This window comes from Sapajus apella, unplaced genomic scaffold (assembly GCF_009761245.1).
Source record: "Sapajus apella isolate SASKATOON/1434 unplaced genomic scaffold, GSC_monkey_1.0 scaffold3, whole genome shotgun sequence".
Taxonomy (NCBI): domain Eukaryota; kingdom Metazoa; phylum Chordata; class Mammalia; order Primates; family Cebidae; genus Sapajus; species Sapajus apella.
Genome location: NW_022436943.1, coordinates 9,698,063 through 9,723,588, shown reverse-complemented (window position 1 = coordinate 9,723,588; position 25,526 = coordinate 9,698,063). Strand labels below are relative to the sequence as shown.

At 37.6% G+C, this 25,526-nt stretch overlaps 1 protein-coding gene across 1 annotated transcript in view; it reads right to left on the bottom strand.

The window, feature by feature from the left end:
* Positions 1 to 20,499, bottom strand: part of PIP4P2 (phosphatidylinositol-4,5-bisphosphate 4-phosphatase 2) — a 46,137-nt gene extending 25,638 nt beyond the window's left edge. Inside the window, exons 1-3 of the mRNA XM_032249550.1 lie at positions 20,094 to 20,499; positions 2,613 to 2,761; positions 1,236 to 1,342 (exon numbers count right to left, since the gene is read on the bottom strand). Of these exons, the coding sequence (XP_032105441.1) occupies positions 1,236 to 1,342; positions 2,613 to 2,761; positions 20,094 to 20,199 (362 nt within the window). The 5' untranslated portion in view covers positions 20,200 to 20,499. The remainder of the gene's footprint in view (positions 1 to 1,235; positions 1,343 to 2,612; positions 2,762 to 20,093) is intronic.
* Between the last annotated feature and the right edge of the window lie 5,027 nt (positions 20,500 to 25,526).

Below are 25,526 nucleotides of genomic sequence, written 5' to 3'. Positions count from 1 at the left end.
ACTGAAGTGCTGGGTTACAACCAAATTTCTCTGAGCAGTGTGATATTCCTTGATGCCTATTTAATCAGAAGGGAAAAGAAAACAACAAGATTCTTCTTTCTTTTCTGTTCTCTAGTCTATCATTGGCAAGGTCTGTACATGATTTATGTAGTGGTCAAAAAGCCAGGGAGGTCACAGAAAAAAAACACAAGTAAGGCCTTTATATACATACTTGTATCTGGGTACATCCATAATGGTACTGGGCATGGACAAATAATTCCAGAATTTATTGCACATATACATTCAGCAGAAATTAGTGTAACATACAGTGAGATACACAAAAACAACCAAAACACTTGCAGATGAAGATTAATTATATCAAAAGTAAACTAACTGATTTTTTTTTCAGAGATGGGCCAGGCATGGTGTCTCATGCCTGTAATCCCAGCACTTTGGGACCACTTGAACTCAAGAGTTCAAGAACAGCCTGGGCAACATGGTGAAACCCTTTCTCTACAAAACAATACAAAAATTAGCTGGGAGTGGTGGTATGTGCGTGTAGTTCAAGCTACTCAGGAAGAGGCCATAGTAGGAGTTTTGCTTGAGTACAGAAGGCAGAGGTCACAGTGAGCCAACTCTCTGAGACTTTTCCCATTGAGACTCTGTCTTAAAAAAAAAAAAAAAAAAAAAAAAAGAGAGAGAGAGAGAGAGATGTGGTCTCACTCTGTCGCCCAGGCTGGAGTGCAGAGTCATGATCATAGCTCATTGCAGGCTTTAATCCCTAAGCCCATATCATACTCCTGCCTCAGTTTCCCAAATAACTGGGAATATAGGTGCATGCTGTCACACCTGGCTAATTTTTTGTAGCGACAGGGTCTCACTGAGTTGCTCAGGTTGGTCTTAAACTACCAGCTTCAAGCAATCCTCCCAAACTGCTGAGAATACAGGTGTGAGCCACTAGCTTGGCCTCATTATTTTTCAATAAGTTCAATGAGCCATTGATTTGTTACAGTACACGAAATACTTGCATAACACAAAGAAAACATTCATTGTTCATTTAAGAATTTTATATCCTACAAATATCTATGACTAAGTTCAAACTAAGCTTTTCATTCCTTTAACAACAAAAAAAAAAATCTAGATTATGAATGACTTTGAAAACAAAGACTCTTTCAAGAACAAAGCCTGGCACATAAAGAACCTTTAGTATATACTTGTTGAATGAACTAATTAATTAATTAATCTTTATTTCTTACCAGTTGGGTCTCGGGCATCCTATTCGTCGAGATGTGTCCTTACAGATAAGAAGACAATTACAAGGGCATCTAACATATTTCTTCCCTGTTGGAGGGTTTTTGATTGGCTGGATAAGGGAAGAAAACGTAAACACAGCAATTAACCAAAGTACAGATTGTCAAAGTTTGTGTTTAAAAAGGAATTACTTCCATTAAAACTAATGAAATGTATTGCTTTCATAACTTAAGATTTTATTTTATGATTTTTCCATAAAACATATAAAGTCAATTACTCATGTTTTGCAGTTCTTCAAGACACAGTAATCACTGGCTGACTTTTTAAAAAACTTTTCTAAAGAGAAAAAAATTAAAACGCCAGAGATAAAATTAATATTTAATTGCAGATTTCCAGAGATCAAATTTTTTTTTTTTTTTTTGAGATGGAGTTTCGCTCTTGTTACAATGGTGCGATCTTGGCTCACTGCAACCTCCGCCTCCTAGGTTCAAGCAATTCTCCTGCCTCAGCCTCCTGAGTACTGGGATTACAGGCACGCGCCACCATACCCAGCTAATTTTTTTTTTTTGTATTTTTAGTAGAGATGAGGTTTCACGAGGTCTCGATCTCTTGACCTCATGATCCACCCGCCTCAGCCTCCCAAAGTGCTGGGATTACAGGCTTGAGCCACCGCACCCAGCCCAAAATTTAATATATAAAGCCTAACTACGAAAGAAATGTATTTCAGCTAAACCAGTATATGTTTTACTGTTTTATTACTTAAAACTATAAAAATATTGTTGAAAATGTAGTTGCTCCCCAAAGCTCAATTTAAAAAAAAAAAAGGAAAGGTGTTCTTCAATCTTTTAAACATTCCTAAATTACTATCAACTAAATTAAATAAAATGTGAAACCATTTGTAAACACTTGGCACAGATGCTAATAACAAATTCGTAATCACCAAAGCCCAGAAAAACAATAGTGACATCTTACAGACATAAAATAACTTTAAATAATTTTCCACATAAATAGGACAAAGTTTACAACTGTAATGAAGTTTAGTATACAGTATTTTCATTTTAGTGAAAACCAGAATGGATGTAGTTGTGATGTGGATAGATATTGAAGTCATATATACATAACTGCCAAGCTCAGTCTAGTTTTTGAGAGTAAAAAGCCAAAAGGTATTATATTTAAATTCACCATGACATTTTCTTAAAGGGGTTAGCTTTAAACACAGGCAGGTATCCTATGATGAGAGACAGAAGAAAAAACAGAAAAAAAGAGCACCATATTTGTATCTAGCCCATATATACTTTTAAGTAACATTATTAAAGTACTTCCTTTAGAAATAAAATGTCAAATAACAATTTATGTTTTTATTAATGGAAATCTCCACTTACTGTAGCTTCATTGCAAACTGTGCACTTAACCACATGCTGGTGAAGCTTGCCATCCAAATTGATTAGTGATTGGCACACACGGCAGTTTATTACTGGAATACCACTGGCATCTGGACTGGCAATGGCTGTATATGGAGGTGGAAGTTCCGCTGAAAAGATGTTAGTCACTGAATCAGAGTCTCAGAGAAATTGCTATGGCTGGTTTGAGTATAGAAGCAATAAAAGTAAAGAAGAAACAATCAAGATTTTCCCATGTTCTTTTATTTTTCAAAGCTAACGAACTTATCCTACTTTTAGAGCATAAACGTCCGTGAGACTCTTATCAAGTAAAATAATTCTTAACTGATAAAGTCTAAATCATGTTTGCCTACATCTATCCCAATAACCCAGTTTCCTTTTACTAACCTATACTCAAAATATCACTTCATTCCTATTAGTAAATTCATACAGCCACTACTAGAAGGGTAGTGATTTATGCCTATAATAAAAATTTTACACTAGTGATCTGACTACCAGGAAATAAAAATGATGGATGAAAGCAAAGTTTAAAAATTGCTTATCTATACATACAAATTATGTAGCTGTCATGCTCTGTCTTTATACTGGAACCAGTATAATGACTGCTGGCTATGACAATAATAAAACCAGGATTTTGGAGGAAGTCAAAAAGAAACAAAAATGAACCTAAGAAAACTAAACTTCTCAGCATGGAAAAAAAATGGGAACCATGCTAATTTCAGACACACAAAAAAAATAAAGTAAATTTAACAATTTTTAGTTTCAAATTTTACCTATCATTAAAAATGTAAGAAATGCACCAAAGTGTTTATGATTAAAAAAAATGCAGTATGTGGGATTAAAAACTTCAAAAACCGTAACAACAACAACCACAAAAAGTATGGGGAAACAGATGAAACAAGAGTAGCAAAACGTTGATAACTGATGAATATAATGACATGGAAAATCATCTTTTCATACTACTTCTGTATATGTTTTAAGATTCTCATAATATGATGACACACACACACAAAGTGTTTTTTCGAGAGTCCTAATGTTGACTCAGTGAGTGACTAAAGACTAGAGGCCAAGTTTCAAAATCAAGTATCTACTAGAGTGTATATTTGTTACAAAAGTCTGAGAAAAGAAATCCTGATGTACTACTGTGGTATGGGATTTCTAAAGGAGACTGCCCAACCCCTTCCTGTAACTATTTCAACTATAGGAATAGAAGACTTTTTCAAGGTAAAGTTTTGTCTTGGGACATTTAGAAATGGCCACACTCTAACACACGATTGAAGCACAAAAGAGAACTGATATCTCAAGAGGCTTCTGTAACACTGTAAAATATAATCACAATATCTAATCATAATAAGAACTATTTTTGAAATAGAGTGTTTTTTTATCCACTGTATTAGATTCTAAACTTTGTGACATTTTAAAAAGAATTAGAGCATAAAACATTTTGGTACGTTTAAAATACACATATTTCCACCTGATCCTTGGGTTATGATATAGAATTTTTTTCAGACTGCTAAGGATTAGCAACAAGTGGTATTCATTCAAATGATTCATAAGCCAAATTTCTGCAGCAGCCAAGGTTCTGAAAGAGGCCACTTTGAAATTATGATATGCTCCCATTTCTGGGAGGCTTATAACAGAACACTGCCAAACAATGAAATTGAAAAGAAGCTGTACATGTCTTAAATTATAAAAATAGCTTTAAATCCTTGAAAAGAATTTGAGCTTGATCCAGAGTGACCTGTAATGTATTAATCAAGAAGATAAAAACAGGCTAAAGGAACAATGAGTCAACAGTATACTTAAGGCCTTACAATTTTCAGATTACTTTGTCAGATCTCAATAAAGAAGGCATTATTCTGAGGGAAAGAATATGTACCTCACTAGAAATTCAAGACACACTGGTTGGTATATAATAACGAATATTGTTTTAATAATTATTTGCAGTAACATGAATAAAAGTGCTTCCTCTCTGGCCTTTTCCTTGAGTTGTACAGAAAAATTATGTAGTTCTCTAATAATCCCAGGTCTCTATCTTACACAGAATGATAGAAAGGGAACTTAAACGCAAGACAATTTTATAAAGAAAACAAGGACATTGGGGATGAGAGGAGAAAGTGACACATTGCTACGCTACATAAAAGGATGCTCATAAGCTTTGCTCAAAGCTTCACTACACTCCTAAGCTTTGCTCAAAGAAATTTCCGAAGAAAATTTCAGAGGGTTATCTTAACAATCATTAAAAGTGCATTAGAGCCAGTAAAATCCTGTGATTTTTTTTCTTATAAGTTTGTACTACATAATTTTTACTCTGCCAAAAAAAGAAAAGCCTTCAATGACAAAAATATGCTCAAATCTACTCTTTTGGAGAGTTGGGAAGTGGAGGGACATGGACAGAACAACCAGTGAGATTATAAATCTAATATGATAGAGACTATAAGCTCCACAAGGCCAGGTGCACATCTGGCTTGTCTATAGCCACTTCACCAGCGCTGGTCATAATGCCTGGTCTGTGATGATGCTTACTAAATATGTGTTGAATAGTTGAATAAATTAATAAATCAGGGAATCACTAAAATTTATTAGACATATCTATTTCTCTTGGAAAAATAAAAGTATTACGTTGGTGCAAAAGTAACTGCGGTTTTTCCTTTCAAATGGCAAAAACCGCAATTACTTTTCCACCAACCTAGTATATTAACCCTACTTTCCTTGCAGAGGAGCTAAGGTCCTAGCAAGAGAGTGCAGCTTGATGGAAAACAAGGCTTTCTTTTATACAGAAGGCTACCCTTTCCAAATAATGCACTGAGAGAGGTGAAGTAGTCAGGAGACATTGGCCTGGCCCACCAGATAATGGAACCAATCCAAGAGATCAATAGAATGACCAATGTTGCAACCTAATTGCTACAATAAACAGTGCTTCCCAGCCTTTCATTTCAATGTTCTATCTATTACCTCAGCCTTAAACTGATTTAGACAGAGATATTTCTTGTACTTTTGGCCTCTCCCTATTTTACCCCAAGGAAACATTTACTTGTAGCTCCATCTCCTCTTATAAAGGACTTATGATTCTGGAGATTCCACAGTTAGTAAACCTACAATAATTAGATTAAGGTTATTGATTTAAATTATTGATAATTAGATCATCATAGATTACACCTATAATAATTAAATTAACTTATATTTATTCATTTTGTCTCTTTTTACTTTGGCATAATCATAGCTCACTACAGGTTGAACTCCTAGGCTTAAGTGATCTTCCCACCTCAGCTTCCTCAGTATGCCTATATTTTCACTTTAAAAGCACAGATCACCACTATCAAACCTATTTTAAATTTCTGTTCTACATTAAAAAGTTCACTGTAATCTTAGAACTTGGGATCAGTAGATATTAAAAGTCATAAAAATTTCTCATTTTGGAAGAGTCTTGTTATCTAAACAATGGTTATTTTTCTCTGTGGGGTTTGCCTAAATTAAAAAGCTTTTTCCCTCCATGTTAGCAGTATTTGTTAGTCCAGTAGTCCTTAATCCTAAAAACTCCCTCAAAGCTCCAGAATAGAACAATGTTAGAAATTCAAACAATATTTGGAATTACAAAGTCTAATTTATTTATTTTACAAAGGAGAAAACAAACCCAGAGAGTCTGACTTTTTAAGGGTTATACAGAACTTCAGCAAAGCAAAGAGCTGACTCCTGTCCTGGAGGTCTCTCCACAATTTAACAGCTGTCTCCCTAATGAAATAATGTCTTAATATAGAGAAAAGGTTTAAGGACCAATGGAGGAATTTTTTTTAGGAACAAGCAAACATTTGATAATACAGATTTCTGGAGAATGCGATCTTGGTTAAAGAGAATTAAGAGGAAGAGGAGAAGGAAGAATCAGGGTGGTGGGAAATTAAAGTATATATTTTTAAAAAGAATAGTAAAAATTTCATAGAAAAATGGACTCATAAAAGTGAGACAATGATAGCTTATGGATCATAAGGCATACATAATGATCTTTCTAAAACAACTCAAAAGGAACCATTATATTCTGTAAACCCACAAGTGATCAGATTACATTTTCCTATCACAAACATTTACCTAACTTATCTATTTTATGCCAAACAGCCCCTCTGTCTTGCTAATTCATCCTGGTGTATTAATCCGTATTTCATTTTTTTTCGCAGATACATCCTCCAGTATTTTAGATTGAAATTGTTTTGTTGGATTGCTCTGACCTTTATTATCTCAGTTATTCCTTTATGTCTCCTCAATGGCAATATTTGCCAGTTTAATTCACTTACTACATTAGTAGCGTCTATATGCAGCCCTTCAGGCTCTTGACAAACATGCTATATCAAAATTGAAAATGACATCAGCTTAAAATGAAAGCTATTTTATGATTATAAGAGAAGCAAGAAAAGTATAAAAGGTCAGCCTTTGAGGAAAGCCTGGCTTTTTTCTCCTCTAATTTTCATTGCAAGGATTCATTTTCCCTAGGATCTTCATGCAGAATGTAGATTAGGGACAGACTGAGCTTGACCACTATGGGTTAGCTGTCAAACCTCTCCAATCCAGTTCAATATAGAACAAAGGAAGACCACTTTCTGCTCCTCCCTGTCTTTGAAACCAAAGAAAACTGTTTTAGGAGACTCAAGTGCTCCCAGAACTTGATGAATTTTTCTTGGAAAAATTCATCTGGCTGGAGACAGGTTGTAAAGGAAATGTGCTAGTTATCAGGTTACTGACTCTCAGTTCCAAATCCACCGTTGGTCTCTTTTGTGATGCTGGAGCTGGAACTCTGCAAACCACATTTTGCTTTTGTCAGCTGGCTCCAGGTTATGCTCTTAATAGGCGGTGATATTGGGAGGCTGCATGGGTGGAGGAGGAATAAAGGACTTATTCCTTCTATTTGTTACCTGTTCCAAATATGCTTGCTGTTTCTCTGAACATCACCCTGGGAGTACTACTTCACCCTAAAAGCAACAGTTCTTTCCCCTAAGAACACTGAAGCCAGTTTACAGTTTGCCACATTTGCCAGAACCAGCTTCCTTGTGTAGAACCTCACATCAGTCAGCCAGTGCTCCTTCCCAAGGTATACGAAGTCTTTCTCCAGAGTTCAGAGACACCAGCACAAGCTGGCCAATAGCTTCTTCAGAAGTCATGTTTCAGTTCTGCAGAACCCCTCATCTAAGTTACTAAGTTTTAATAATTTCAATCTCTTCCCTTTGTTCTCTCAGCCCTAGTAGTGGCAGTTGCTTCTTCAAACCTTAGAGTAGTATGCTTATCTTACAGTTACCTAGTTAATAACTTTATACTTGGTTAATTATTCTTTATATTAAATTCTATTGTATGGTTTCTATCTTCTGACCAGTCCTGACTGATATATAAATTCATATCAGAAGTGATCTTAGGAAACAATTCTTCAAAAATGGAATTGGAAAAGTGGCTTAGTGAACTTGAGCTTAAATGCTATGCCAGACTCCTTACCAATGGGAAATGGGATGGTAGTAAACTATGGCACATGGGTGCCATCCTGATGAATCAGATTGTGGTATCTGTAGTTGATTGTGATATCTGTGACTCCTTCACTTGAGCATTATGGTAGTAACAATTATTATACAGACTATGATGTGGATGGATCCTTATGAATGCACTGGGCCTCTGCAGACAGTGGGAAGCTCAGGTCTTTAAATTCTCAGGTCAAGTCATGGTTAGAGAACTAGAGAATGTCTATTTCAGCCTTAAAAGTATCATTTGTAATAAAGAGAATTTATTGTTGGAAATCAAACAGAAACATTAATTGTGCAAATTGCAAAATTATAACATCAAGTAATTCTACAGCCTTACCATTTAAATCCACAGCCTTACCAAGTTTCTCATTGAAAGCTGGGGCATTGATTGCAAAGAAGTAGAACTCTAAAACTTGGAATGGGACAATCTGATTATATCCAAACAGAGCTGAAAATCTTAAACTCCTGAGTCACTCTGAGCCTCCATTGCAAGTGGAAAATATATTTCCCTCTTGTGCCTAAGGCTTCCCTTTCTGGAAAACTCTGTAGTGACCTTGCCTGAGACAGTTGCCTTACTGTCTTAACTGTTCATCTTAAAATCCACCCTCAAATCCCTTTCAGTCTAAAGATCCATAACTAAGGTCAAATCTCAACATATTTCAGAAGAGCAAATACAAAATCTAATTCAGTAAGAGGCAGCTTCTACATAAAATAATTACAATATTTTCATAATATGTATTTTCAGAAACCTGGAGAATACTTGTGAAGTGAATCCTAAGTGTGATAAACCAAAGATAATAAAACACAATAATGAATTTAGTGAGATTTTCTGAATTCAATGCTTGTTTTAAAGCTAGAAGTAGCTTTAATTATTTACTTATTGGTTGATGAGACTTGGTCTTACATTTAATGAGGCTGAGATGCTAGAATATCCCTGGCATGATGCAGAAAATGCAATCAAAGGCATAGGGAGTTAGGAATGTTGAAATGGATTTATCATGTGAAACCTGCATACTTACACCTCACTACATCCCCTTAGAAGGCCCAGAGCATACTCCCTTCACTAACGCATCAATAAATACATTATTTAGAGGAGCACATGCATCCTGCTGTGGTTTCTCTCCAATGCAGACCAGACATTACAGTATGAGATGACTCCATTGAGATGTACTGCCTGATTTCAATGGGGATTATGAAATCCTGGAGTAACAGGCTAAATAGCAGCAATTAAACACGTAATACAGGTGGGTGCATTTATTGCAAAAAGAAGTAGTGGATATTAGAATATTTTGAGGACTTTTGGTGGTGGCTAATTGAAATCAGCCTAGGATTGAAATGGATGGGGTTATCTGCAAAAATGTTCCTTGGCTGTATATGCTAGAAAAAACTCTAGGTATTTTAGCCAGCAACCCAACTTTGGTAGCCACAAGAAAGAGTCACAATCTTTCAATCAGTTTCTAACAAAAGTAGGTTCAGCATGTACTGTAAATCTTCCTTCAGACTTTCTGCAAAGAGACCTGAGGCTATTTGCAAAACTGTTTACTGGAGAAAAGAAAATACTCAGATTGTTCGGCAATTACTAGAAACTGGTGGTTCAACAGTGCTAATTCCAGAGGGACTCAAAGTGGCTATTAGGTGATAGATGACTTCTTAGCCAGATCCAACTCACAGTGGTCACAGTAGATATGGGGATCCAGTCTGAAGTTAGAAGTTTTGAATATACAATTGGAACAAATGTTCTTGGCAACCAGTAAAATTGTACCTCCACCTTGAATCTCAGTAGTTTGTGACTGCTTTGACCAATAGACTATGGCAGAAATGACATTATACTTGACTTTTGAAGCTGAGTCATAAAAGACCATATGGCTTCCACTTAGGTCATCTTGTATTCAGGCATGTCTGATAGGTTTAATAATGACCTATGTCCTAATTAAGGGATGGTAGCTAATCCAAATATGACTTTTGCTAAGCCTGGCAAAGAATTTTAGACAGAGAACTAGAACATGACTACCAAATTATATAAATTTGGAAAATGCTTTTGTTACAAAATTTTAAAATTTTAAAATAATACATTAGTTTATAAAATCCATACAGCTAATAGAAATCAGTATCCAATGGTCTAAAATGTGTCTGAAAATCTCACTTTAAGTCTCCTCACTATCATTTTTATATATATATTTTTTCTCCTCTGGATAGCCAATCTTAGCACTTAATCTCTCAAACAATAAAATGTCATATTTTAACATGCTTTCTTCCACATTCTCCCTCTATAGAAATCACATGTTCAAATGTCAAAAAATTAAGGAGCTTTCTTGTGTACTGTTTTAAAATCCGTATTATAGATTGACTAAGCCTAAATAGCTCAACAAAATATGAGAGGAAGAAAAATTTTGCCATTGACTTTAGAAGTAAATGCTTAGAATGAAATGCCCTAATCAGTCATGCAGCATATGGGAATACATTCTACAGAGAAATAAAACAGTGCATGCTAGTTGGGCTTCTGATTTTTAAAAGAGTCATGTAACATCCTGAAACTTCAATGTACTATCTTTCCCATTTCTTAAAGCATACTGGAAGGAATAGTTATTTAGATGAAAGGGATACTGGAAGTAAAAGAGAGAGAGGTAAGAAAGGATAACAAGCATGTTATCATAAAATATAAAAGCCGAGGGAAACATAATGAACCACTCCTTTGATAAACGTGGGAAACTGAGGTCCTGAGATATAAAGTAATAATTCCAAGGCCCAACAGGTAGTAACTGGCAGAGATAAGTAGCCTCAGGTCTCCCAAGCCAAACAATACCTGGTGGTAGATTTCTCTGAGACTATATAGGGAGTTAGTTATACAATACTTGCACAATGCGTCTGAAGTCCAGAAAAAGGACCCATGCCTTTTGCTTTTTTCACATTTGGTTGTTGTGGTTCTTGCAGAAGAAAAGAAACTCACTTTACAATAGCAACTGGAAAAGAAAAAATCTAGAAAAGCTCAAAAGCAACATAAACTCCTTTGCACACCTCACTACCACCAAATTTTTTTTCTAAAATAGCATAGAAACCCTCATAAAAGAACAGAAAACAGCAGGAAGAATATACTCCTTTTTAGGAATTACTAAAGGAATGCTGTTTCCAGATTATTCAATACTTCTTACTCATTATAAAAATGAAGCACAGACCAGGTGTGGTTGCACCTGTAATCTGAGCACTTTGGGAGACTGAGGTAGGTGGATCACAAGGTCAGGAGATTGAGACCATCCTGGCTAACACGGTGAAACTCCGTCTCTACTAATAATACAAAAAATTAGCCTGGCGTGGTGGCACGTGTCTATAGTCCTAGCTGATCGTGAAGCTGAGGCAGGAGAATCACTTGAACCCGGGAGGCAGAGGTTGCAGTGAGCCAAGATCACGCCACTAGACTCCATTCTGAGTGACAAGGGAGACTCCATCTCAAAAGAAAAGAAAAAAAAGAATCATAGGCTGGGCGCAGTGGTTCACACCTGTAATCCTAGCACCTTAGGAGGCCAAGGTGGGTGGATCACTTGTGGTCAGGAACTCAAGACCAGCCTGGCCAACATGGTGAAACCCCACCATGTACTAAAAATACAAAAATTAGTTGGGCATGGTTAGGGCGCCTGTAGTCCCAGCTACTCCAGAGGTTGAGGTAGGAAAGTCGCTTGAACCTGGGAGGTGGGAGTTACAGTGAGCTGAGATAATGCCACTTCATTCCAGCCTGGCCAACAGAGTGAGACTCCGTCTCAAAACAAACAAAAACACAAAACACCTGAGCACAAAGGTGTATTCAGGGTTATCTGCTTTTCCCAAAATGGAAGTATTAAGGTGTCCATTTAGAAACCTTAACATTATCACTTCCCAGATAGTTGCTTATTGCCCTCAAAGATAGTTTTGAACATCCATCCTGCTAACTTTCTTCTCCAATATCTATATCTACCTGGCTAACATTTGTATGCATTTGGCAAACCTTGCAAAATTTTAACAGAATGCTCTACCCTAAAAGTTTTACGTTCTTTAAGAATCTGCACAGTCCTTGGAAATAAACAGGAAGTTGAGAGCATCATCTCCCACCCCAGGAAAATGCTATTGTACATTTAATAAGTAAATGTTGAATGAAATTTGCTCTCTAACCCTAAGGATTTCTCAGATTCCAAATTTGTAAAACAAACTGCCTAATCCACATTTCTAATTGAACGACTAGGTGTTTCAAACTCAACATGTCTGAAACAGAATAGTGATTTCCACTATCCTTCTCCCACCTCCCACACACGTGGCCAACTCTTCTTCCTGTTTGCCTATCTCAGATATAATCTTTTACCTACCTAATTAGGTCATCTTGGGAGATTTGTTATTACTTTCTTTCCACTGACTCAACCCATCAGCAAGTTCTGTTTAACATACATCCTGACACCAACCACACCTCCATGCTTCCATCACCTGTATCCTGGTTTAGACCACTATGATCTCTTGCCTCTTCTGCTCTAACAGCATCCTGATTAATGTCATAACTTATTAGTCTGTTCTCCTCCACACAGCAACCAAGAGTGATTTTCTTAAAAAGTGAAGTGTTTTATGTCTCTCCTTTGCTCCAACCTCTCCATGGCTTCTCATTATCCTTATGACATAATCCCTTCTCCAGCAAGTGGAATAGAAATCTCTCTCAGGCTTCCCCCACCTACAACTCTCACCTCCTCTGCCTCTTCCACTTTCCCCTAAGTCACCATGCTCTAACCCACTGTCCCTTGTTTTTGTTTGTTTGTTTATTTATTTATTTATTTATTTATTTTTGAGACAGCGTCTCACTCTGTTGCATAGGCTGGAGTACAGTGGCACAATAGCAGCTTACTGCAGCCTCAAACTACTGGGCTCAAGAGATCTTCCAGCATCAGGCTCATGAGTAGCTGGGACTGCAGGCATGAGCCGCAGCGCCCAGCCTCCTCCTTGTTTTTAAAATAGTAAGTGTTATACTTGCTGTTCCCATTGCCTGGAGGACTCTTTCAGGAAACCTTCCAAAGGCTGATACAACTCATGTTTCAGGTCTCTGGGTGATTGCTATCTCTGAGTTGTCTTTCCTGGACAACCATCTGAAATATTTCCCATTCAAACAGTTACTTTCCACCTTCATAGGTTGCTTTATTTTCTTCACCCTCTGAAATTATAATGCTTACTGTATGTATCTCCCATAGGAATGTAAGCTCCAATACCTGGAATATTATAATAGGCATTCAAGTATTTCAAAGGATGACTTAATGAATGAAACATTTCTTGATTAATATTTTAAAGATGCTCAGTATAGACTGAAGGAGATATGGGCATTATAAAACAGAATAAAAGAATCCTGGAGACTGATGCCTACGGAATAATGAAAAAAGACTGTAACAGCAAATGAGCTCACCACCACACTGGAAAGCTAGAAGCAGATCTATTTCACCAATGTGTGGGCTCTATTTTTCCTTGATGAGGATATTGCCTCAGTAAAGCAAATTTTGATTCAAGAACCATTTTGAAAAAAAAAAAATCCCTTAAATGGAGCATTAGCATAGCACAACAGGCTTCTCATATTGTGCAAGACCCTGCTTGCTCAGTATCACAGCAGGTGAACACTCTACTGGGGCTTGGGAGAGCTTCAGGAAGCTGCTCTCAAACATCTGCATCTTTTTTCCTCATTGTGACAATTTGGCTTCCAGTGGGTATCTGGATCCTTGGCAAATAAAGTGATAATTTAACCTAAACTTAAAGTGCATTGTGCATGTGCTAAGACTCCCTGGATCTGTGTCATCCCTTCCTTCCAAACCACAGACAACCTTACACTCTGCAAGTATGCAGGGAGACTCAGAAATTTAAAAGACTGCCAAAATATATTCAATCTATCTAGCTCAGTAAAAGTCTAGTCTAGTGTAGAACATAGTTAAAAATGAACTACGACTTTATCTAACTTTAAACTAAGACACTATCTCTAACCTTAGATTTCTCCAGGTATAGGACAGTCACTAAAAATAAACCTTATTTACTGTAGGATTTCTAAGCACGAGAGTACATATTAAATAACATGTCTCAAAACCAGGAATCAATTTATTTTATTTTTCTACTCACTGAAAACATTTCCTCCAACAATTTCAAGTTTACATGTTTTTTTAAAAGGTGAAAAGGATATGATAATGTCTTCTAAAAAACAATTATGATAACTATGCTCCATAGAGAACCTAATTGAGTTTCAGAGCAAAGGAATATTAACCTTTTTATTGATGTCAAGCAGCTTTGAGGTCAGTTTGCAAGTAAAATAAAGTTATACTGGAATATTACATTAGATGGAAATAGATAATTGTTCAATTCTTTAAAAAGAACTTGAATATAAACAAATATAAACAACTGTCACTAAAGTCCCTAATGATCTCCATGACAGTAACTTCAAAAGACATTTTTGGTCCTTATCGTCTTTGGTCTTTCTTAAACTTTTGCATGATGTCTCCTTTCTTGAAGTATTTTCTTGTTCTTGATTCTGTGATATTATCTTCTCCTAATTTTTGTCCCACCTTACTGGCAGGTACATTCACCTTCCTCTCCCTAGTCATTAAACATGAGGGTTTTTCAAAGCTTTGTCAAGGCTCTCTCCTTTCCTTAGATTACTCTTTCTCCCTAGGTTATCTCATATGGAGCTTCTTGAACTTCTTCATACTGTGGTACAGAGAGAACATGACAGTATGTGTACGACTTCTTAGAACTGGAGGTCTCTGGGCCTGGTGTGGTGGCTCACACCTGTAATCCTAACACTTTGGGAGGCCAAGGCAGGCAAATTGCTTACACCCAGGAGTTTGACACCAGCCTGGGAAACTTGGTGAAACCCCATCCCTATAAAAAATACAAAAAATTAGACAAGTGTGGTGGCTCCTTAGGAGGCTGAGTTGGGAGGATCATTTGGGCCTGAAAGGTTGAGGCTGCAAAGAGCTATGACTACACCACTGCACTCCAGCCTGGGCAACAGAGAGAGGGGAAAAAAAAAAAAAAGAACTGGAGTGGCCTAAAAGTTTTAATCACTGCCTTAGCACATGTCTGTTTCATCACAGCACATCCTATGGCACACTGGTAGGGCCCTGGGTAGTTCTGAATCAACATCCATGTATTTAGCTATCACCAATATGCAAATAACAGACAATTATATGTATTCAGCCCAGGCCTTGTTTCTTAGTCCTAAGAAATAAAGGCTAAGAAGAGATGTGACAATTGGATCTACAGGTCCCCATTTGGTCCCAAAAGGACCTGTAGATCCAATTGTCACATCTCTTCTTAGAGATGTTGGGACCAAACAGGGACCTATAGATACAATTGTCACATCTCTTCTTGGATATTTGAAAGGATCTGTAATACTTCATGTCTAAAACTAAGTTCATTATCTGTGTTCCCCAAAACTTAGTCCTACCCTGGTGTTCTCCATCTTAGTGTAGGTAATCACAGCATGGAGTTTTATGGCCTGAACTCTAGGAGATATCCTTCTCCTTCACTCCCATGTGCAATCCATCATCAAGCCCTGTTCAATCCACCTTCTTAATGTCATCCCTTATCTCTCCATCTGTACAACGACCTGAGTCCAAGCTACCAAAATAGTTCACTTAAATTGCCTGAATTACTACAATAACCAAAGAAGTCATCTATCCCTGTCTACTCTAGCCAATCCTGTAATTCATTCTCTAATCTATAGAGTGATTTAAATAGTAATAATAAGATTTAATCCAGTCATCCCTTTGCTTATGGCAATATTCCTTAATATGACCAACAATACCCTGGATGGACTGATTCATATTCATTATTCTGGTCATCTGTTGCTGCAGAACAAGTTGCCCATATGCGATTGTAGTAAGAATTTGGCTAGGGCTGGAGTCATTTGAAGGCTTAATTGGGCTTGGCATCCAAGATGGCATCTCCCTTCAAATGTCTGAGGGGTAGTCAGGCATCTTTCTACGCGGCTAGTTTCAGGTTCCATAAAGCATGGCAGTCTCAGGGTGTTCTACTTCTTACATGACAAGTTACTTTCCCCAGAGTTTACTTTACAAAGTAAACCAAGACAAGAGCTGTAAAAGCTCTTCTGACCTAGCCTCAGCATATCTTCTACCTTATTGTAGAGTCAAAATCCAGTCATGGCATCCGCCCAGATTCAAAGGGAGGAAGCTGAATATCAGAAGACATAGTTCTTTTAAGGGGAAAGAGAGCCTTCAGAGCTCTCTCCAGTCCCATTTTGCAGCACAATCCCTATTGCTGTTTCCATTTTAGCCACGTTGGCTTTCCTTAAGTTCATTATACTTGCCATACTCCATCCTGATGATGGCTTTGCCAATACTGCTTTCTTTGCCTAAAATGTTCTTGGGTTACCCCTTTTGCCAAGTTAACTCTTTTCAACTTTCTGATTTCATTCAAGTATGAAGAAAGCCTTCCCCAACTCCCTCAACAAAATTAAAACTTAATTTATGCTCTTAAGGTATTGCATATATTTCCAGCACTGTCTTCATCCCCATTGCATTTTGCATTTGTTTGTATGATTACATAATTTATTTCTCAATACTCCTACTACACTGGAAGAAGAGCAATATCTGTTTTTCCTCTCCTACCACAGACTTTGGCTGGAATTTATTTATTTGCTGAATAATAAATAAACTAAGTAAATCAAACTGTCTTCCTCTGTATAATGAATTATTTTCCCTTTATGAATTATAGTGAAGTATATAATCCCATTACCATATTCAGTACATAATGAGACAACCCCAGATATAAACAATTTTCACAAAGAAAATCTTATAAATTCAAAGGTCATATTCTTTTGTTATATCCTACCTACAAAATTAGCAGATGTATAAAGGAATCAATTAATACATCAAAACTGTAAGTTTTGTGGTATTTCTTTCAATCTCCTTTCAAATGAGCCTAAAAATGTCTTTGATTTTAATTTCTATACCTAAACAAAAAATTTCAAGTATACTAAATGAAGCACTGTAAGCAGGGGAAGAGTGATTTCTTACTCTATGCAGGAATCCAGTACTGACAGCAGAGAACATGACACATGCCACTTAGAAACCCACATGGATTGTTAACACAGAACACACATGATTTTTCCTGTACTAAAACCAAACACACAATACTAACTGTTCTCTGATACATTGTTAATAATCTGTCTAGAAATAAACACTCCACCAACTTTCAACCTGAAATGGACTATTTTATCTTGGAAGTAGAAACTAACATCCCTGTACTTTCAAAGGTAGCAGAAAGAGCAAAAGGTTGGATTGGAGAAAATATTCATTAGTTATAGCTTTTAACTTCTTTTTTTTTTTTTTTTTTTTTTTGGGGACGGAGTTTCGCTCTTGTTACCCAGGCTGGAGTGCAATGGCGCGATCTCGGCTCACCGCAACCTCCGCCTCCTGGGTTCAGGCAATTCTCCTGCCCCAGCCCCCTGAGTAGCTGGGATTACAGGCACACGCCACCATGCCCAGCTAATTTTTTGTATTTTTAGTAGAGACGGGGTTTCACCATGTTGACCAGGATGGTCTCGATCTCTTGACCTCGTGATCCACCCGCCTCGGCCTCCCAAAGTGCTGGGATTACAGGCTTGAGCCACCGCGCCCGGCCTTTAACTTCTTTTTTTAAATAAAAGTCTGAATAATCATAAATGGCATAATGAACTAAAATTCATTATCAGAAAGTGCATTCTATTTCTGATAGAATTCTGTCAACCCTAATGGTTATCAACTACCAAACATATCTGATCTAGGGATAGAATTTTTGTACAATCTGAAATAATTCAGTCATGTGTTTATTTATTCTTTCTTCCCACTACAATATAGGCTTCATGAGGTTATGGGATTGATCACTCTTATGCCCCTAGAGCAGTGTCTGGCACATTGTGCCTTCCAATAAATTAATAAATGAATGAATAGTGGTGGTTTTCCAGAATTAGATCTTGTGTTAATACTCTTGTGTTAATAAATACATTGTAATAAATACTCATAGTATTTATTACAATGCATATTTGTTATTTATGAAGAAAAATATTCTGTCAAAAATGAAAATAAAATGCCTTTACTTCTTATTGATGCTTCTTGGTAAGTGTATGTCATATGAAATTAAGAGTTTCTCTAATTATCTAACCTGTCTTGTTCACCAATTAAGAAAAAATGTATTCTACCATAAGGCAGAAGAAGCTTTTTGCTAAATCATTGAATTTCTCTGGTTGTTAAAAGTTTTCTAGAATGACACTACTTTTTCTCAGTAGCTGAAGTGGAACGTACCCTTTTGAAGTTTGAGGAATCTTATTAGATTAAACAAATATATGGCAAACAATAAAGATGTCTACAAGCAGGTCCCTGAGTGTAACAAAATTAAAAAATAATAATTTATCCACTAGTTGAGGGCACAAAAATGGGTTATAGGACAATTACTTAAATTGAAACTTTGTCTCCTAATAAACTTTGAAATATTTTGCCATAAAAGGCTGATGTGATGAAGTTGAAACATTCATTAGTGAGTGTGAAGTCTATTGTATACAAAACAATTTAGATAACAGTAAAATATTCATATCAAATTGGCCCATTAAAGGAAATTCTCTTACCTGGTATCCTCTGATACAAGTTTAATGCTGACCGACAAACATGACTTGTAGGTTTTCTGCAGGCAAGTCTCTGTACCATATTTCTCAAGCCATGGATCACACTGAATTATCTTTTCTCAAGCCATGGATCACACTGAAAAAGATGCTAAACATCTTTTTCCTTTGTTTTGCTTATTATTAAGTGTGGATTAAGATCTAGATAATTGATTTTGAAGTTGTAAGATGTTAAATAGAAATTTTAATTACTAAGCAAGTTCAACCTGCTCTACATCAGCTCTAATTCCAGATTTGAACTTAAAAAGTTGTGTTACAAGAAACATGACCTACTTCTATTTACAAAATTATTAACTTTTGCTTCCGTGCGTTTTTAAACTTTGCTCATACTCAGCCAAAAAAAAAAAAGGAGATGCACTTAACGAACATTTGCAAGTGCCATTTTGACCAATCTTTTCACTAACCTCAGTGGTTTTTTTTAAGTCTTGCCTTCCATTTTCTTATAAGTCCTGACTCCACCTTATTTCTTTACTATAGTAATCAACTAAAAGGCTAAGAACAACGATCAATTTTAAAATAAGTCGAATAGCTTGATAGATTCCGTATTTCTCCCAATCCCATTGCCATCTCATCTTTTTTTATTCTTCTTGAGGAAAAAAACACAAATATATGTAGTATTAATGTGAGTTACTTTTTACATGTTAATTTCAATCTCACCCAGATATGTATAAAAAATATCTTATCATCCCTATCAGAAATAAGCTCCTTCCTTCTCATTCACAATTAAATCTAACACATACTCCTTAAAAGTAGGAGCAAAAAGGAAGGGCAGAAATTTCAGACATATTAGGAATATTGATTAACTGTATTCGTTTTGGATATGGCAATTCACTGAGTGAACAGAGCACTGTGGGTGAATCGTAGCAGATGCATATTGTTCAGGCTAAAGCCCTTTCAAGGACAGATGCCAAGGTGAGCAATACTCCTGGTTTCTCAGCAACGGAAAAGGATTTGTGAATGATTGTGAAAGATTTGCACCACCTCCTAGCTTCACTTAAGGGCTGCTCTGAAAACAGCTAAGCACAGCTTGGGAGTTTCATGTCACATCCTGTAGCCCTGGGTAAGAAGTGGTGAAATACAAACACTCACATACCCCACCACCACCACCACCACCACCACCACCATCACCATCACCACCAGAAAAGCCCTGCGGAGAAGCTATCAGGCAGGCGGGCTCTGCTTGGGAAGGCACAGTCAGCATCCTTCCTCAGCCCAAGCCAGAGGCTCACCTCCACCTCCAAGCTAGAGCTTTCAGGTCTTTATCCTTCTGGGCGTTTCCTTGCAAAGTAGAGGGATCTACGCTGGCCTTACCTCTGGGGCTGCTTTCTTGCAAGTACGGTGGGGCGGTGGGAGTGATATTTCCGGAGTGGGATGCTGACAGCAGAGGCGAGCGTTCGTCCACCCCGTCAGCAGCCATTACTGCGGCAGCGGCGGGGCCTGGGGAGGCTGAGCCGGGGTTGCGGCCTCGGCAGAGTGGTAGCTAGTGCTGCTGCCTCTGCTGCCGCTGCTGCCGCTGCTGCTGCCGCCTCCGGGAGGGCCCAGGATGTGTCACAAGGCAGGAGGCGGGGGGAGGGGAGGGGAGGGTGCGGGACCGGGAGGCGGCGGAAGGGAAGTGTGCTGGGAGGCTTGGCTGGGGGAGGGGAGAGGAGGGAAGGGAGAAAGAAAGAAAGGGTGGGAGGAGGGGGAGTAGAGGAGTGGGAGCCAGCTAGCCAGAGAAAGGGGGAACAAATTAGGACCAACTGGGAAACAGGAGGTAGGGAAGATGCTGAGTAACTGAAAGAGGGTCGAGAGTAAATGGGATGGTGGGGGCAAGTCCTTTTCTCTAGGAAAAACGGGTAAAAAGCAGCCTGAAAGGGGCTAGCGAAGAAGAAAGACCTGTGACTTGATTACAGGAAAACTGGAGCAAAAGCAGATTATCAAGTTTATCTCCCCTAGGGAGGAGGAGGGGCTGACTCTTTGCTGTCAAACTTTGCAGCAGTTATATAAAGAAAGCGTCTTCCTGGGGCTATCAATTCCTTCTCAAGGAGTTCTTTTTTTGTAGGAAATCAGTTTTCAACACCTGTTATCTAAGAGAAAGTAGATCTTTATGGAAGTGTCTGTTGGCATTTTCTGCTTTTCCTGATTGATTTTTTTTTAACAGGAATGTTGGCCTGACCAGTTTGGAACTCTGGTAACAGTACCTTTTTGGAACTGTGCTGTGTGTTGGCTTTTACGAGTTTCATTTTACAAAATAGGTTGCCTATTTTGGTTTTGTAGTCTATTGTCCCAGACACATATACAATAAGTAGGTTTATGAATAACGTCAAACAACTAAAAGTTTCTTGAGATAAAAGTTTTAAAATAGCTTTTTACTTGTAAAACAGAGTTCAAACAAACAAACAAAAAACCCTAAGCACTGACAAAAATTCTTTGCTTGGTCAAACAATTAAGGTTTCTGAATCTTCTGCTGGGCACATCTGCACTTCTTTATAAAACCCAGTTTTAGCAAATAACCCTTCTAACTTAATTTAGTAAGAAGCCCCATTCTCAATATTGATATCTGATCAGGTTTCTTATCCTCCACCATCCCCCACATGAGGCCTGAACACCCTGTTCTGTCTTCAGCAAGAATCCTGTTTCCTTGGTTTAGTCAGAATCCCCCTTTTCCCTCATGTTTCCTTGGTAATTTTCTATCCACTGCCCCTGTCCTGCATGCTATAAATTCCCACTTGTCCATGTTGTATTCAGAGTTGAACCTAATCTCTTCTTTAACTTGGCAAGACCCTGCTGCCATGGTCCCTATACCTGTCACTATGGTCCTGAATACAGTCTTCCCTACCATACTTTGACAAGAATCATTGAATAACTTTTTTCTTTAAAAACACAGTTCTTGCCACATTTTATCTGTTTTTCTTTTCTTTGGTGGTTTGTCTTATTTTAAAGTAGTTTACAAGTATATGAAAACAAATTAAAGTTTTGAACATGCCCGAATAAAAATGCAGTAGAAAAATAGACATGATCTAGTATGATAATTTTCCTGCAATAATTTTTTGAGTCACTCAAAAGAAACATTTATTACTCACTTACTAAGTCTAAAAGATAACTGGGACATGATCTCAGTTCTCAAGATGCCTGAGTCAAAAACAAATGGAAAATGAGGCTAGCTGTAGATTTCAGTGAGCATGAGGAAAAGCAGAGGTTAGACATATGAAACTACATCTCGAATTACATTAGAAAGTATTCTCACTCTGCTTTCCGAAGATACATTCTTTCCTCCAGAAAAATCCATTTAGGCACCAGCTGGAAATCCTAAGGGAAAATTAAATAATGATGTTTTCACTCACGCAGCATTTTTTGTGGGTCAGTAGCATCAGGATACAATACCTTATAAGGATCCCCATATGATATAAGGGCATTTATAGGTCTCCAGGAACCTGGAAAGTACAGGATCAAGATGTAGCAATTCCTGCAAAAGTGCCTATAATTTACAAAAATGAACAGCAGTGTGTTTATAGCTGCAGCCTGGAGACTATTTAGTTAAAGGAAATTATAAGAAAAATCAACAAAATCTTATACTATAGCATTCTATCATGTTACCTGTCACACTTCATTGTGACAACTCCAGCCCCAACTGACTTTCTGAGGTCAGAAACCTGTCTATCTTATTTATAACTAGATCTCCAGTATCTAGCACAATGCTTAGAACATTAGTAAGCACTCAATATTTGTCAAATAAACAATTGAGTGAATGAGCAAATCTACACAGTCCCAGAATCTTACTAAAACAAAATGTTTGGCATAAAAAGATTAAGAACATTTCTTTGCTTTTTGATGAAGATGACAGTTTTGCCATCTGACTGATCAATTTTTTTTATTCCATTATACCTTTACAACTAACTTCTTTTTTGCCCAAGTCATGATCAATATAAAGGGATTTTTTTCCTTTACTTAATTATATGATTTCTCTACTTCAGAACTCATTTGAGGCTGATGGCAGTTGTTCTTCTTACACTATAAAAGGTAGTAGATATACTGAGATTAGATTTGCAGCAATCTCAACTTCCACAAAAAGCAAAAGGCTTTTATGAGATGAGTACCACTTCATTCTAGTTTAAAGATAATACTATAGTTTATGGTTTCTCAATAGTTGTTAAATAGTACTCATCAATCCAAGGTATTTTTATGATTATGATTATGATACTTCGCCATCTCTATGAGATGAGCTAATGCGTCTATTAGAATAAAAATACTATATAAACAGAAAACATGTGGGATGTAACGCACTTAAGCTGCTGTTTCAATCATCTACTAAGTAACAAACTATATCAATACTCAGTGGCTTAAAACAACATGAGTTGTTATTTTCTATGATCCTGTAGTTGATTGGGTGGCAATTCTGTCAGACTTGCCTGAACTTTTAGGCAGCAGCATTCAGCTGGAAGGTTTGTTGGGGGCTAGGCTCAGCTGGGACATTTGGGATCACTGGGAAATTCTCTTCATGTAATCTTTATTTCAGGCTTCTTCATATACCTCGTAGCCTCAGAACAGTATTCTAAGATGATGATGGTGGAAACTAAGGGATCCCTAAGATCTATGCTCTGGTTCTGAAACATCACTTCTTATCACATTCTCCCACCATCAATAGCTTTCTCAGCCTGCCTCCTGCTCTCTTGGTGGGGGAGGGGAACAAGTATCCAGAGGCCTCTTCATAATCAAAGGAAGTCACAAGGCTGGTAGAGGAATAGATTCCACCACTTCAAGGGAAGAGTTAGCAATGTCACATTGCAAAGGGGTGTGGAACACAGGAAGGCATGATCCATTGGATATTAGACAGTCTGCCCACTGGTCGCTGTGGTTTGCATTCCCTGCAGGCAAACTACACTTATCTACTCCCAACACCCCAAAGTCCAATTTAGTCATTAAAGTCAACTTTATGTGTCTTTCACCTAAATCCAATCCAGGTGCAGTCAAAGTTCCTGGGGGATGATTCCACAGGTCTAGCTCCTTGGGTACAGCATCTGTTGATCCAGAGACCTGTGAACTAAAAGGACAAAGCACGTGCCCTTCTTCTCTCCCAGCCATCCCAACCCCCAACATTTAACAGAGGAACAGAAACAGGATAACAACTAACAGAACAAGAGGAGGGTGCATTCTGAATAGAAGGTACATAGAATACACAGGATGACAGAATTCTGAAATCCAGTTGGGCACATGTCACAAGTTGTTTTGACCCTAGAGGCAGGGAATGCTTCTTTATTAGGGCACACTCTTCTGTTGCTACTCCTTTTCCTCATCTATTCATATCCTTAGCACTTGGCCTTTCCCGCTGAGTCTGGACTTTTTCATAAGAAATGGCTCCTGTTTGCAGCTGCACAGCTTTCTCACCCTGCCTCTCCACAAAGTCAGTTGGGAGCCCAGAGACCTCTTTTCATTTTGAACTGCCTCTGTCCCTTTTAATCCAAATTGACACAACTTCCTTAGAAATGTGTGGGCTTCTCCTGTGAATTTGAATGGGGTTTCCCTCATGCTCCCAAAGCCACAAACATAAATTTTTTTTTTGAGACAGGTATTTCTCTATGTTTGAAGGCCACATTTGAGGCCCTTCAAATTCTTAGAAGCTCGTTTGCCTATTTAAGGAAGTCTCCAGGTCACTGCTTGAGTCTCTCAGAGGTCTTCAGAATGGGTTTTACAGCCATATCAATGATTTGAACTTTCTTCTGAGGCCACTTCTTACATTGAGAATCTTTTGCTAGATGAAAAACTGTCTTAAGCCCCATATATTTCCTCTAAATTCAATTGCAAACTGAAAGTTCCTACTTAGCTCATCTCTGTGGTTGGCAAAATAATGCCTCCCCGAAGATGTCCATGCTCTAATCCCCAGAACCAGTGAATATTTTATCTTACTTAGCAAAAGGGGTGTTGCAGATATGATTACAGGGTGCAGAACTTCAGATGGGAAGATTATCCTGGATGATCCATGTGAGCCAAACCTAATTATGAGTACTTAAAAGCTGAGAACCTTTCTCAGCTGTAGTGAGAGATATTCACAGGAGAGATTTAAAGTGAGAAAAGGACTCAGCCTACCATTGCTGTCTTTGAGGATGGAGGAAGGAATCAAAGAGTATGGGTGTCCTCGAGAAGGTGGGAAAGACTTTTAGCTGATAGCAGCAAGGACATATGAATGTTAGTCCTAAACCATGAAGAACTGGATTCTGCAAACAACCCAAATGAGCAAAGAAATAGATTTTCCCCTAGAACTTCTGGAAAGGTACATAGCCCTGATGACACCTTGATTTTAGCCTTTAAGCCATGATAAACTTCTGACTTACAGAACTATGAAATAATAAATTTGTATTAAGCTGCTAAATTTGTGGTAATTTTTATGGCATCAACAAAAAATGCAAACTTTCTCTTACAATACCTTATTTTACACAGCTCAAAGAAGCTAGTTATCGCTTTTAATATTTCATATGGAAATTAGTGAAATTCAACAAGTTCATTAAGACATTTTCTATTTTTCAGATAACTGCAGGCAACAGTTAATTGCCTTCTAGTCTCCAATAGCAATTTCCTCCCTACTCTTCTAGTTTCACTGTCTCCTCTCCACCCATTTCTGTATTGTTCTGTGCTTGGCCCTGAAGACAATGCCATATACTTGGTGTTTTGTTAGAGCAGTATCAATTTGCTACATTTATCTGTAGGTTTGTACTTTCAGTGCCAACTTCTATAGGATTTATCTGTTGCTTTGTACTTTTAGTACCATGT